The following is a 14,730-nucleotide window of genomic DNA, read 5'->3' as shown; positions in this document are numbered from 1 at the left end:
TCCGATCTAGGAGGGAGCTGGAGAGATGGCTCAGAGGTTAAGAGCACTGACTGTTCTTCCAGAGGTCCTGAGTTCAATTCCCAGCAACCACATGGTGGCTCACAGCCATCTATGAGATCTGGCACCCTCTTCTGGCATGCAAGCATACATGGAAGGAATGTTGTATACATAATAAATAAATAATCTTTAAAAAAAAAATCAAAACATGACGAGGACACAGAGCAGCTTGTCTGGTCGTTAGAGTAAGTGGCAGTTAGCATTAGGACCCTTGCATGCCCTTTGCTCTAGCATGCTTCCTGCATCAGGCAAATATCCCATGCGTTTGCCTTCATTGTCAATTTCAGCAAAAGGCTTACCTGATTATAATGATTATAATGAAAACTACTGAAGAGCAAATGTTTCGCATTTGATTCTGAAATCTTTAGTCTGTAGTGGGCCCAGTTGCTCTGAGTAATTCATGGGAAGATATAACAGAACCCAGTCAGATGCCCATATAATCAATACCCAGTAGCCGTGATCTAAACAAGTGGTCTCATTTGTTTTAATTTGAGTAGCAAATTTTTATGCAGGTGACTCCCTGAATGTGGTGGAAGTGTTCGACCCCATCGCCAACCGCTGGGAAAAGTGCCATCCCATGACCACAGCCCGCAGCCGTGTGGGTGTGGCTGTGGTGAACGGGCTTCTCTATGCTATCGGGGGATATGACGGTCAGCTGCGGCTGAGCACTGTGGAGGCCTACAATCCTGAGACGGACACATGGACCAGAGTGGGGAGCATGAATAGCAAGCGAAGGTATTCTGGAAGCCACGTGCAGGCTGAACACGCACACTGAGCATCTGGGGAGCCCCATGTAGGGGCACATAATAAAGTAAATGCAAGTTTTGGCCTGGGGAAATCCTGCTGCCAGGCCAGCCACTGCCAGCACCTCCTGGGAGCAAGCCCCCACCTGCTTAAACTTAAAATACCTGCCTTATCCTTTGAGGAACTTGGGGAGCCAAGACACGGACATGTGGAAGTTGTATTATTATATAAGTGCCAGCTAAGGACTGAAAATGTGTGTTCTGGAAGATTCCAGGAGGGCGAGAAACTGGACTGGACCATCTGGAAGATCTCAGGGAAGAGGTGGGATTAAAGTTGAAACCTGAAGGATAAGGAGATTTAACCTCATTAGTAGTAGAAACCCCAAAACGTTTTCTCTGTGCTCTTTCTGTACTTACGTGCGCGCTGCCCAAGTGTATGAACTAAGCAGTGTCCCACACGTTCTCCAGATGTGAGCACATGTGTATCTGCAAGGTAGAGTGAACTCGCACATCATCGAACATGGTCTAGCTCTTCACATCCTCCACCCCTTGCCTGCTCAAATTTCCAGAATGAGAAGTGTGATTGGAGGACATCATGGTAGTGCCTGTGTTTAATCTTCTCAAGTGCCGAGATGACAAACAGCGTCATTCCTTACGTCAGGCGTGTGCCGCACTGGTAGGGGCCCGTGCTACAAGGGCGTCCTTAGACAGCTTCCTCCACACTGTTTCCTGTCAGTTGCAAATGTTACTCTTCCGGCTCCCCTCATAGGGACTGAGGGAAAGAAGCTCAAGGCCCTTGCACGTTTCACCAGAATAGATTGGCCTGCATTTTGAGTGTCTATGACATGGCCCAATTTTAGGAAGGAGAATTGTGTGCAGTTTTAAAAGGATAGGTTGCTCTTCAGTGGTCTTTCTGTATAATTCTGTGATCTAACTTTTGCCTCACAAACCCATTCTCTTTTCCATACTTCTGTGTCATTACTTAGAAGATCACGTGACTGGGAAAGGGGGGAAAGAGGCCAAGTGATGGTTTGTGTGGCGAGGAAGTAGTTAGTGTGGAGGGCTCTTTTTAAAGAGAAGCATACATTCCTCATTCAGCAGTGTTAGCGTGAGACCATGAGCCAGAGGAATGTGCTCTGCAGCAAGCAGACCAGAGTCACGGAGGGTCTCTGCACATTCCTTTTAGAAGAAACAGTGTGTGCATGAGATGTACTTCTTCCAAGGATGCTCTCTGAGTTCTCTCTTCCTTCCCTCCACACCTTGCTGTGTCCCCTCCCCCTCACCTCTTGAACATTTTGCAGCTTGTTGTGATCAAGGGACTCATTTCCCACATCCCCAATCACAAGCAACTCTTTTACCTTGGCTGAGGCCAGTTGGCTTTCCTTGTGTGTATACTCTGAGAGACTTTCTTACTTTGATGTCAGAGGGTTTGAGAAGGAAAATCCTTTGGGTATTCCTCTCCTTCGCTGTGGTTAATGCCCTGATATTAGCAGGATGGGCCCAGTTCCATTTGTCTCTTTGGAATTGCAGGTTACCTTAAAATGGTCTTAGTCACATCTCTTCTAACATCCCACATAGCTCTCCATCCTGCCAGTGAGTGGCAGCTTCCTTTCCATCCTCTTTCCATCTTGTTGTCTTGTGGGCCAGGAGCCTTCTTCCGGGTTCTTATACCGTATTGCCCCAGCCCACTCTGGTCGGCACTTCCCCTTCTCTCAGCGTTTGTCTTTAATTCTCATTTGATTGTTTCTTATAGTTTGGGACCTCCTGATTCACCCCCATATTCAACTCCTGACTTAGTTACCTTGTGTCTGGGACTAAGGCTGTAGCTCAGTGGTCAGATGCTTGTCCTAGCAAGAGTGAGGCCCTAGATTCAATCCCCAGTACTACCAAGAAAAAGGAAATGTAGTTACTTCATGTGTGTTTTGTGTCCATTCTAGAAAGGGGTTTATGCCTAGTAAATTTGTCATCTTCTTACTGACCTTGCCTGAAACAAGGCCCTCTCCCCTTCGGGCAGGTTCAGGGGGTCTGTTACTATAGTTTGATTTGCTATGTGTACTTGGAAAGTGGCAGTTATCTGGTATTTTTCTCTTTCCTGTTCAACCCCAGCTTCATATTTAGTCTTCTGTAGTGTCAGATGTGAAACCGTTGAGTCTGGCGGCTTGGCATTTTTGCTTAATTTTGCATAAGGCTTATGTAGGATGGAAGGTTAAATTATGATCTAGAGCCTTGGATAATCGGGATTTTAGGGAAACTTATGTGTAGGACAGGGAACTCTGGACTTGTATTGTTTAGCTCTCAGGCACATCTTCTCCAAGCAGTCCAGCCAGCCGGCCATCACAGTGGTGCTCCCTTGAAGGCTATGGTAAGGGTAGCATATGCAGTAAGTACACACCAAACAGAAGCTAGCGGCTCACCCACCAAGACGAAGGAGGGGCTGTGCGGGGCCGCGTGTAGTAGGAACACGTGTAAACACTAAGGAGGTCAGAGGGAACACACAAGCACATGGGGCTCAGACCTGTTGTGTAGAAGACACCACACATCACTACTGAAGTCACAATAAAGACCTTTTCTTATGTTCCAAAGGCTCCCTGTGCATTAAGAGTTGACGGAGAGCGTCCTAGCACCTCGTGGTCACACATAAGTGCCTGTGATCAGGAACTTTGCCTGTTCACTTACTCTTTTTTTTTGTTTGATTTTTTTAAAAATAGATTCTTGTTTTTGTAGCCCAGGCTGGCCTCTAACGAGCTCTCCCTGCCTCAGCCTCCTCAGACTGGGACCGCACGTGTGCCCCACCATGCCCATTCCCAATCTCTGCTCATAAGCTCGTATCTCGAGCAGCAGGCCTTGCACATGGCTGATGAAAATCTGGTGAATGAATGCATGTGACATATGTCCTAATAAAGAAGCCACTCCCGGCATGGGTTGGTTTGGAGACAGTAATTCTGAAGCGTGTGGGCCCTTCCTTGAGTATGATTAGGCCAAATTAGATTGGGCTAAGGCCCTGAGTTTGCTCAGTGAGTAAAAGTGTAGTCCTGATGGTTTGAGTTCAGTCCTAAGAACCCACAATGGAAGGTGAGAGCCAGTTCTCAAATGTTTTCCTCTGACCTCTACACGCATGCCATGGGATGCATGTGTGCTGGCACACAGACACTAATAATGGCAATACAATTTTTAATTTTTTTATTGTTTATTTTTATGTGCATGGGTGTTTTGCCTGGAACTAGAGTTCTAAATGGTTGTAAGCCATCCTGTGGATGCTGGGAATTGAACCCAGTCCTCTGAAAGAGCAGCCAGTGCTCTTAACTCTGAGCCATCTCGCCAGCCCTAGAAATATTTTTGAGTAAGTCAGGCTGGTTGTGATGATACACACCTGTAATCTCAGCAGTTAGGAAGTAGAGGCAAAAGGAATAGGAATTCAGAGCCATCCTCCGCCACATAAACAACAACAAAAAAGTAAATTAAACCCTCCTCCAGTGAGATGAGAGTTTCAGGCAGATCAGGAACTGAAGTCCTGGAGGGCAGGTAACCTGCCACTGAGCCGAAGACTGGCTGGGAGCCAGCACAGGCAGAGGAACCACTGAACAGCTTCCTGGTGTTCTGCCCTCGCTGGTTGTGTTTCTATCCTAGAAAGAGGCAGCTGGCTGGTTAAGTTCTCGGTGGGTTTGACAGACTTCTGAGATGACCATTCTGTCTGTTTCAGTGCCATGGGGACAGTCGTGCTGGACGGACAGATTTACGTCTGTGGAGGCTACGATGGCAATTCTTCCCTCAACTCTGTGGAGACCTACTCACCTGAGACGGACAAGTAAGGGCGACTTCACCACATGAAAATTAGAACTGCGGCGTGATCTTTAAGCTCAGTGTGTGTGTGTGTGTGTGTGTGTGTGTGTGTGTGTGTGTGTGTGTGTGTTGGTTTTTCTGAGATGGAGCTTCATAATGTAGCCTAAGCTGGCCTTAAACTCTCAGCAATCCTCCTGAGTTCTGGGATTACAGACATAAACCATTATACGCAGCTAAACTGTTTCCCACAACCTGGCTTTATGCTTGCTAGATTCTCCCCCCACACACACCTTTTGTTTAGTTTTGCTTTGCTTTGTGGGGGAAGAGGTCTTAAACTCAAAGACTCTAATGTCTCAGCTGAGCCATAGAGTCATGCTGTGGCACCTAGCTTAAAGCTTCTTCTGAGTAGGAAGTGACTTAACAATACTGGCATATCATAGATTTAAATATCTTTGGTTAAAGGCCAGTCATGGTGGCACATGCCTTTAATCCTTTCACTTGGAAGCAGAGGCAAGGACATCTCTGTGAGTTCAAAACCAACTTGATCTACATAGTATATTCTAAGCCAGCCAGGGCTACAAAGTAAGACTTTGTCTCAAAAACAAAAAAATAGCCGGGTGATGGTGGCGCACGCCTTTAATCCCTGCACTCGGGAGGCAGAGGCAGGCGGATCTCTGTGAGTTCGAGACCAGCCTGATCTACAGAGCTAGTTCCAGGACAGGCTCCAAAGCCACAGAGAAACCCTGTCTCGAAAAACCAAAAAAATAAAATAAAATAAAATCCTTGGTTAAATGAATCTTTTGGTTAAATTTCAAAGGAACTAAATCCAGGCATGGTGGTTCATGCCTATAATTCCAGCCCTCAGGAGCTCAAGGCTATATGCACCCATTTCAAACAAACAGAAGGTACAGATACTTAGAAACATTTATTTATTGGTCTGTGTCTCTTCACTAAATCAGTCCATTGTAGTGTAAGTGCAAGCAGCGTGGCTAAGAAGTATCTGGACAGCACATCCCAAGGCAGGGAGACCTGTTTGAAAGAAATAAAATGTATGGTCAGAAAGCTTGGGGAATGCTGATATCTGCTCCTCATTGTCCTTGTCTTCCTATCATGTATGTGACATTGTAGAGTTCCAGAAAAGACAGGATCAGTGAGGGATCCTGTCTAAACTTGGGTTTTCTGTAAGACCACTGCAATCTTTGTGGGACACTAGGACACATTGGCACTGCTAGGCCGGGTTCCTCATCCTAAGGTTCGATTCCTCCCATCTTAGGTGACAGAATGTCAACAAATGGGCTGAAAGGACCCATGATGTTCTAAAGATGACATTCTGTTACCTAACCCTTGACTGCCTGGTTATTAACAGGTAGAAAAGAGGCTGGTCCTCCCTAGTGCTCAGTTTGGCAGGCCGTAAGTGTGTTATGTTCAGCTTGCCCTGGAGGCCTGTATCTGGAGCTCTTGGCCCAGAGTGGTGAGCACTACTCTCCCTAGGGCAGGGGTGCAAGGTTAGACTCATAACGGATAGACTGTGAGGCTGGGAGATGACTGAGTTTATAAAGAACTTGCCTAGCAAGCATGAGTTCAATCTCCAGAACCCACATAACAATGGCAGGCATGGTGGCTTACACTTAGAATCCTAGCAGAGAAGGTGGAGACAGGAGGATTCCTCGGGGCTTCTGGCCAGTCAGCCTAGCCTAATAGATGAGCTCCAGGCCAATGAGATGCCCTGTCTCAAAAAATAAGGCATGGTCCTGGAGATAATACTCAACATTCCTCTGGCGGTCATGTGCACAGTCACACTTGTATGTGAGCTCACACGTATAAGCACATCCACACACAGATTTTTTTTTTTTTTGCAGAGGTTAAACAGTGGTAAATGCTTATCCCAGACAAAGAGATAGCAGGCAGGGAGGGGTTCAAATAAGAAAGTCCTCACTGTGTGCTGTAGGCAAAGCTAGAAGACAGAGAAACCACATGGGAAAGAAGCGCACCAAGAGCCAGGCCTGGAAGTTCATCTTGCAATCTCAGCGCTCAAGAGCTAAGGCAGGAGGATTTCCCCAGAGACTGCACTTTTGTTTTCTGGTCACCCAAACCCAAATAATCACACAAAAACCATGTTGATTACAACACTGTTTGGCTAACAGGTCTGACATATTCCTAGCTAGCTCTTATATCTTAAATTAACCGACTTCTATTAATCTGTGTTTCACCACAAGGCTGTGGCTTACCGGTAAGGTTCTGGCATCTTTCTCCTTCAGCAGCTACATGGTGTCTCTGACTCCACCTTTTTTTCCCCTTCTTTCAGTTTAGTTTTCCCTCCTACCTATATTCTGCCCTGCCATAGGCCAAAGCAGCTTCTTTATTAACCAATGGTAATGAGATACATTTGCAACTAATACAGAGAGGAATCCCACATCACCAGCCTGATCTACAGAGTGAGACCTTGTCTCAAAAAGACGAACAAACAAACAAACAAATCACACTGAGGTACTTGTCACTTCAGGGACGTGGTGCAGCTGCTGGAAGAGCAATCCAGTTCCACTGACAGTGTGGGATTGGGATAAAGATGGCCTGAAAGCAAGGCCACATCTAAGGAGGTCCATACACTGCTCCAGGTGGGAGGCAGAGCTGGGCAAGTGGTAGTAGGAGCTGGAACAAGTAAGTACTAGGAAGTAAACCAGTAAGTACTTGTGGACCACAAGAATGCCAAGAGAGGTGTGGCACATGCCTTTAGTTGCAGCACTCAGGAGGCAGGTGGATCTCTGAGTTCAAGACCAGCCTGGTCCAAATAGAGAGTCCTAGACTAGCAGTGGTGAAGTAGTAAGACTCTGCCAACAAATAAATAAATACATATACATAACATACATACATGCCCTGTGATGATGGCGCCCGCCTTTAATCCCAGCACTTGGGAGGCAGAGGCAGTCAGATCTCTGAGTTTGAGGCCAGCCTGGTCTACAGAGTGAGTTCCAGGATAGCCAGGGCTGCACAGAAAAACCATGTCTCAGAAATTAAATAAATAAATAGATCATCTCTGGGGCTGGAAAGATGGCTCAGCGGTTAAGAGCAATGGCTGCTCTTCTGTTCAATTCCCAGCATCCACACGGCAGCTCACAGCTTCTGTAACTCCAGTTCCAGGGCTCTGACACCCTCACACAAGCATACATGTAGGTAAAACATGTAAATTACAAAAAAGAAAAATACAAATGCTGAGAGAGGGAGGAGAAACCAAGCGAGCACTTGGGTTTTATAAGCAGAGTAACTAGGTGGCTGGACGTCCTATTAACAAGACCCAGGGATGCAGAGCCATTGCAGATGTGTGTGTGGGCCTTGTTTGAAATGTGCTGGTTTTGCCTGCTCGTGGTGATTGGCTTGGGTGAGAGGCGCAGCAGCAACACAGCCTGCACAGGTGATGGGAGAGATGATAGGCGTTAGATGATCAGGACATGGTCGGCATGGAGACAGCCACCTGGGCCTGGCTAAGCTGTCTGGGAAGGCCATGAACACTGACTCTCATCCCCGCTCCTGTCTCTGCTGTCTTCTGCAGGTGGACGGTGGTGACTCCAATGAGCTCAAACCGCAGCGCCGCTGGGGTTACAATCTTCGAGGGCAGGATATACGTGTCAGGTGGCCATGATGGTTTGCAGATCTTCAGCACTGTGAGTCTGGCCCCTCCTGGGAGACTTCTTCCAGCCTTGGGGTTTTTTTTCCCCCCAAAATCTGTTCTGGGCTGGGGGCATAGCCCAGTTATATACTGCTTGTCTAGCATGCACAAGACCCAGAGCTCAATTCCCAGCACCACCCAAACAAAAAAGCTTGAGTCCTGCCATTGCTGCACATAGGTTATCTCCTGAAGGTCCAGGGTGTCACCTGCATCATCTAGAACTCACTTCTAGAGAGCCCATGCACACAAGGAAGTGTTGTGTGCAGTCATCTTGAACTTGCCCCATTTGGGTGTCCATGACATGCTGGAAAGCCTTTTGAAAGGTCTACCAAAGTGAGCTCAGTCATATGCCAGAAGTTAAGGCCATCAGTCGCGTTCTTCTGGACACTTACTCTTTTAAAAGGCTCGGCAGCCATGCAGTAGTGGTTCCGACTCAGTCTGTACTGAGATAGGAAGTGCTTGGGGCAGTCCCAGGAGACAGTAGTACTCTCCTTCCAGCTCTGCCATCGCCTAGAAGAAGCCCAGTCTTTCCTTCATTTCCTTGCACACGCCCAGAAGGCTTCAGCTCATTATAAGGTGTCTGAAGAGGTGGCATCAGAGCTAGGGCACTTGTCAACTGAGCTCCCTCTCCCTGGTCTCCCACAGTCTAGCACCATGTGGGTTTCTGAGTCCTGCAGGGCCACCCCATGGACCAGGCCTTTCCTCTGACCACCTCATCCCCGCACGTCTCTCCCTGCAGGTGGAACACTACAACCACCACACGGCCACCTGGCACCCAGCAGCCAGCATGCTCAACAAGCGCTGCCGACATGGCGCCGCCTCCCTGGGAAGCAAGATGTTTGTGTGCGGGGGCTATGATGGCTCTGGCTTCCTCAGTATTGCCGAGATGTATAGCTCTGTGGCAGACCAGTGGTGCCTCATAGTACCTATGCACACGCGCCGGAGTCGGGTCTCCCTTGTGGCCAGCTGCGGGCGCCTCTATGCAGTGGGCGGTTATGATGGACAGTCAAACCTAAGCTCGGTGGAGATGTATGACCCAGAGACGGACCGCTGGACATTTATGGCCCCCATGGCGTGCCATGAGGGAGGGGTTGGTGTGGGCTGCATCCCTCTTCTCACCATCTAGGAGAGGGTGGGATGTGGTGGGTTAGGGATCTGGTACAAGCATAGGCGCTTCCTTCCAGGGGCAAGTTCTCTCAGAAGAGGCAGTGGTGGACCAGAAGATGGGGTAAAATGCGAGCCTGCCAGAGGGACAGTGTCTCCAGGTGCTTACGTCCTCCCTTACTGTGCTGCCTTGTGACCTTAGGTTATCAAGATGCACAGCACAGGACAGAAGCCCCTCTGAGTCCCACAGCCAGTGACACGGAAGTGCTTTGCAGGTTCCATCCAAGGCCAGTGTGCACAACTACAGTGCTGGCCCAGCTCCCACTTGCCACAGTGCTGTGAGTGCCCCCGTGCAGGTGGCCTTCCAGCCGACTCCTCCTCACCTGCTTGTCTGCAGCCATGTTGTGGCCAACTTGCCGTCGGAAGCAGCAGTGTTGAAGCCCATTGGAAACCGGGGTAAGGCTGGGAGAGGAAGGACGCCCTGGTGTTGTGACTGCCGGGGCAGCTACAGCAGCATGCTGTATGCGCACACGCTCTTCCTTCCGTCGTGGGGCTCAGAGGATGTCGTCCCTGTCTCAGCAAGCAGGGAGCCAGAAGTCTTCCCAGTGCCTGATGTTTTGGGAACTCAGTGAGGTCTTTCTTTGCTTGTCCCAGAGAACCAGGAGGGGAATAGAGATGTTTGAAAGAAACCGGAGGAAATGGAAACCATAAAGAGAAGCTGGAAGGAAAAGACTTTTGTAAGAGAACGTTTCTCACGAAAAGAAAACAAAAGATACTAAAAGCAATTATACATTAAAATGGAAAACCATCAAAGATGACAGCAGTGGGATCCACTCCCACATTCGGGTCCCAGGGTCCCGAGCCCTCCTAAAGCAGTTGGGGTTCCCTCTGAGCTCCCACTGTGTCTAAAGTCAGGACATTCCTGACTGGACCTTGTCAAGGTGCTCACCCAGTGTCAGAGGCTTAGGGATCTGGCTGCATTACTGCCACCCATCTCTACAGGAGCTCCAGGGTTCGCTGGAGACTCCAGGCGCCCCTGTGATTATTTCCACTGCCACCCAGCGCTCCTTCAGATCCCCACTCCCACATCCATTCCTTCCCTCTTTGGCCAGCCGGAAATAGCCTGTCTGGCCAGATCCGCACTTACCCATCAACTGTCTTTGAATAACTCGTCTGATGTTTCTGAGGCACATTGGCTGTTTGTACCTCTCAGACCTAACCAGGGGCTTTCTCCTACCAGCCATGGACTACCTTGGTCAGGTGTGCCCTGCCATTGCCCTGTTTTTCCATCCACTCGCCTGCCCCGGGGTGGGTGGGGAGGCCACCTTCCCCCCATCCCTTAGCAGACTGACCAGCAAGGTGGGCCTCTACATTCAAGCAACGCTGGCTTTATGATATAAAGACCTAAAGACTAAAAAAAGTCTTTTGCTGCTGCAAAGAAGATATTTTATATTTCTTCCTCTGATCTTGGCAGACGACCTCGTGAAGAGACTCCATGCTCCTTCCTCCTCTGGATGGGACCTTACCGTAGCACAGAAGGGCCCAGAGAGGAGGTTTTTCTATTACCAGTGCACTGGGCAGTGGGGCTGGCCTTCAACTGCTGCTGCCAAAATCTGCTTTTCTAAAGTTCTTCCAGTAGAGACTAGAAGGGTACAATTACTTTTAGCCCCAAACTGGGCCTAAGGGTCCCACTCTCCACCTGATTGGTTTCTTGCCCATTGCTGCCTGCCTGGGGCAGCCTAGAAGCCAGTCCCAAAGGCACAATGTGAAGCCTGGGGCATCCCTTACCCCAGACGGTCCAGTTTACCAGTGTGTGCAATAGCCATGGATTCAGGAGGAAGGACTTTTGTTCCCTGCGACTTAAGAGCTGGGCCTCTGCTATAAGCACTTGAAAATCATGTTTTTATGTTTAAAGACTGAACAATCTGATAACGGATACACGTTTAACTAGGCTCCCAGTGGAATGCCAGCCTTTCTTCCCGCCCCTCAGTTTGCCTGCTGAAATAGAGTCTGAGGGGGCCACGGGTCTCGGTCTTCTGTTGGTCCTGTCAGCAGGCGTGTATCTGTGCTCATCTTAAGTCCTTTCTTCTGTGAATGGACCGCACAGCCTTGACTGCGAAGGTGCTGAGAACTGGTCAGTGAGCTCACATGGGGACAGCTCCTTGTGATGCTAGCAGACAGCATTCCTGGAGACGACACATCTTCCCCCGTCTGCTGCTGTTGGATTAACCGCCCTGAGTCCACTCCCACCTCCTAGAGCAGCAGATACGCTGTGCACGTAGAGAAAGGTCAAGTCAGTGTTTAACGTGGACTCTGAGCACACTTGAGCAAACAGGAGCATTTCCATACATCCCAGTCTGAGGGCAGGTGGCTGGGCCGACTCTCTAGCATTAGAACAGTAGGATCATGGGAAAACAGACATCAGCAAAGGACATGGTGGAAAGGATGTAACAAGGAGATAGGTCAAACATACCTGGTGGACACAGGGTTGGCCACTGTCCTTTCTCATTTCCCATGCATGGTTCTTCTGAGTTTCATCGAAGATCACAAGCAGAAGAGAGCTGAAGACCAGCTTCCTGGTGGAGCATAAAGATGGAAAGAAATAGGAATCCTGTCCCTCTTCACCCACAGTTGTTTCACAGGAAATTTTTATTTATAGAACGCATGTCTTTTGTGTTAAGAAACCAAAGAAAAATAAAAACACTCCTAATACTCTTGCCTTTTCCTGATTGTGTGTGTCCATTCCTGTGTGGGTGTGGTTGTATGTCCATTCCTCTATGTGTATGTCTATTCCTGTGTATAGAAGCCAGGGGTTGACGTTGTGTAGGCGAATCTGTGTTTACTGAGCATTGTTCTCTGATTGCATGAGACAAGTCTTAAACTGCTCTCAGCTGCTGGCACTGCTCAGCTTAGCGTATGGCAGTAGTGCATGGCGGTTGGCAGTGGCTCCATCCCGCAGGCAACTAGCAGGAGATGCCTCTCTGTACTGCAGCTGGCATGAGACACAAGACAAGGAAGCCTTGTTTGGCTCTGCTTTTGTGTGTTTTAGAAACTTTTAAAGCTTTCTCCAGTCTTATGTGGATGTAGGTACCCCACGTTGGGTGCCGTTTGTAGGTGGCCTTTTCTGTCTAGACCAACTGATCAGTTCTGTCCCGCCAGCCACTCCCCAAATAACCACACAGAGACTTAAAATTAATTCTAAATACTTGGGCTGATAGCTTAGGCTCTTTTATTTGCTAGCTCTTACAACTTAAATGAACCCATTTCTGTTCATCTGTGTGCTGCCCCAAGGCTTATTTGCCTCATGTACATACTTCCTATCCTGCTCACTCTGTGTCTCACCCTTCTTCTCCCAGCATTCTCTCTGCCCCGAAAAATCCTGCCTAGCCATCAGCCAATCAGCTTTCTGTTAACTATGAGAGCAACACATCTTCACAGTAAACAGAAGTATTATTCCACAGCAACACCGGGCATCTTTCTCAATAGCTTCCCACCTTGGATTTTGAGGCAGGGGTCTCTTCCTGGCTTGGAACTCTCCAATTCAGCTTGGCTAGCTGGCCAGTAAGCCCTAGGGATCTGCCAGCTGTGGCCCCAAGGACTGGGATTGCAACTTGTCCATTACCACATCCAGTTTTGTTTTTTTTTTTAACCTGGGTGCTAGGGTTCAAATTCAGGTCCTCAAGTTTGCACAGCGATCACTTAACCAGTTGAATCAGACCTACCTCTCCTGGCTTAATTTTAAATGTTAGAAGTAAATTTTTATTTGTTTTGGTTTAAAAGAAAAGTATATTGGACAATTTACAAATATTTTCATGAATATAAGGGAAAAATCAAATGAACCTATAGCAAAAACAATCTTTGAGAGATGTGATTTGAATGAGATGTCCTGTGTAGCTGTCAGGCATTTGAGTCCTTGGTCCCCAGTTGGTGGCTGTTTGGAAAGGATCAGGCAGTGTAGCTTTGCTGGAGGAAGTGCAGCACTGTGGGAAGGCTTTGAGGGTTCAGGAGTTTTACATTAGATCTCTGCCTCTTGTTTCTGGAGGGGAATTAAGAAGTGAGCTCTTGGCCTGACAGTGATGACACTCGCCTTTAATCCCAGCACTCAGGAGGCAAAAGCAGGCAGATCTCTGTAAATTCAGGGCCAGTCTGGACTACAGAGTAAGTTCCAGCCCAAGCTCCAAAGATACACAGAGAAACCCTGTGGGGGGGGGGGGGGTTGAATATGAGCTCTCAGCTGTTCCTGCTGCCATGTCTGCCATCTGCTGCCTCAGTTCCCTGGCACCATAGACTCTTATCCTTCTGGAACTTTAAGCCCCAAAGTTTGATCCTGTCCAGACGGCCACAGCCCTCACGTTTTTCCCTTTTCTCAACTCCCACAAAAGTACATTTAATTCCCCATGTCAACTTCCTAAAGTCAACATTGCCACTTTAGCTCCTTGCTAATGTCCAGCCGGAGAATCTGTAATTTTGGCACACAAAAAAGTCCTGGAAAAAAAAAGTTATGATTTATGTGTGAGGCCAGTTGAGGTGGCGCACACCTTTAATCCCAGTACTGGGGAGGCAGAACTAGGTAGGTCTCTGTGAGTTCAATGCCAACCCGGTCTACATAGTGAGTATGATTTTCAGAACAGCCAGAGCTATATAGTAAGTCAGTGTTAGAAGGAAAGAAAGAAGGAAGAAGGGAAGGAGGGAGAAGGGGGAGAGGGAGGAAGGAAGAAAGAAGGCTGGAAAAATGACTCAGCAGTTTGGTTCCCAGCAACCACATCAGGCAGCTCAAAATTGCCTTTAACTCCAGCTCCAGAAGACCCAGCACCCTCTTCTGGCCTCGAAGGGCATCACACACTTGGCATACACTACTACCAATACACACATATACAAAACTTTGGTTTTTAAATTTTCAAATATGTTTTAAGGGTTCATGGGCTGAGGAAATGGCTGAGCAGTTCAAGCACTTGCTTTATAGACATGGCGAGAGTTAGCTGGCAGGGGTCTTAGAGCTTGACAGGAACCAATTTTCTTAAGATTCATTTGTCATCCAAACCAAGTGAACACTTTTTTTAAAAAAATGAAGAGGATAGAGCACGTAATATAAAGGTGTGGTGTGGGTTGGAAAACATGGGAATTCAAAGGTTTAAACACTTTTAAAAAGTGTTAAGAGGCAAGGAGATGGTAAGGATGGATTCACCAATATGAAAAATTCATGAAAAACCTCTATGGAAACTCACTGCTCGAGCCGGGCGGTGGTGGCACACACCATTAATCCCAGCACTCGGGAGGCAGAGGCAGGCAGATCTCTGTGAGTTCGAGCCCAGCCTGGTCTACAAGAGCTAGTTCCAGGACAGGCTCCAAAAGCTACAGAGAAACCCTGTTTCAAAAAAAAAA

At 48.1% G+C, this 14,730-nt stretch overlaps 1 protein-coding gene across 4 annotated transcripts in view; it reads left to right on the top strand.

The window, feature by feature from the left end:
- The window catches only part of Klhl18 (kelch like family member 18), a 53,924-nt gene extending 41,864 nt beyond the window's left edge, over positions 1–12,060 (top strand). For 3 of the 4 annotated variants that reach the window (XM_050139466.1, XM_050139468.1, XM_050139469.1), the window contains 4 exons: positions 555–792; positions 4,501–4,605; positions 8,128–8,239; positions 8,984–12,060. In XM_050139466.1, the coding sequence (XP_049995423.1) occupies positions 555–792; positions 4,501–4,605; positions 8,128–8,239; positions 8,984–9,370 (842 nt within the window). In that variant the 3' untranslated portion in view covers positions 9,371–12,060. The remainder of the gene's footprint in view (positions 1–554; positions 793–4,500; positions 4,606–8,127; positions 8,240–8,983) is intronic. The other variant, XM_050139467.1, reaches the window with a different exon arrangement.
- The last annotated feature ends 2,670 nt before the right edge of the window (positions 12,061–14,730 follow it).

The sequence above is a fragment of the Alexandromys fortis genome, unplaced genomic scaffold (assembly GCF_014885135.2).
Source record: "Alexandromys fortis isolate MF-2015 unplaced genomic scaffold, M_Fortis_MF-2015_v1.1 scaffold_36, whole genome shotgun sequence".
Classification (NCBI taxonomy): Eukaryota; Metazoa; Chordata; class Mammalia; order Rodentia; family Cricetidae; genus Alexandromys; species Alexandromys fortis.
The sequence above is the reverse complement of the archived record's forward strand: the minus strand, read 5'-3'. Positions and strand labels throughout refer to the sequence as shown.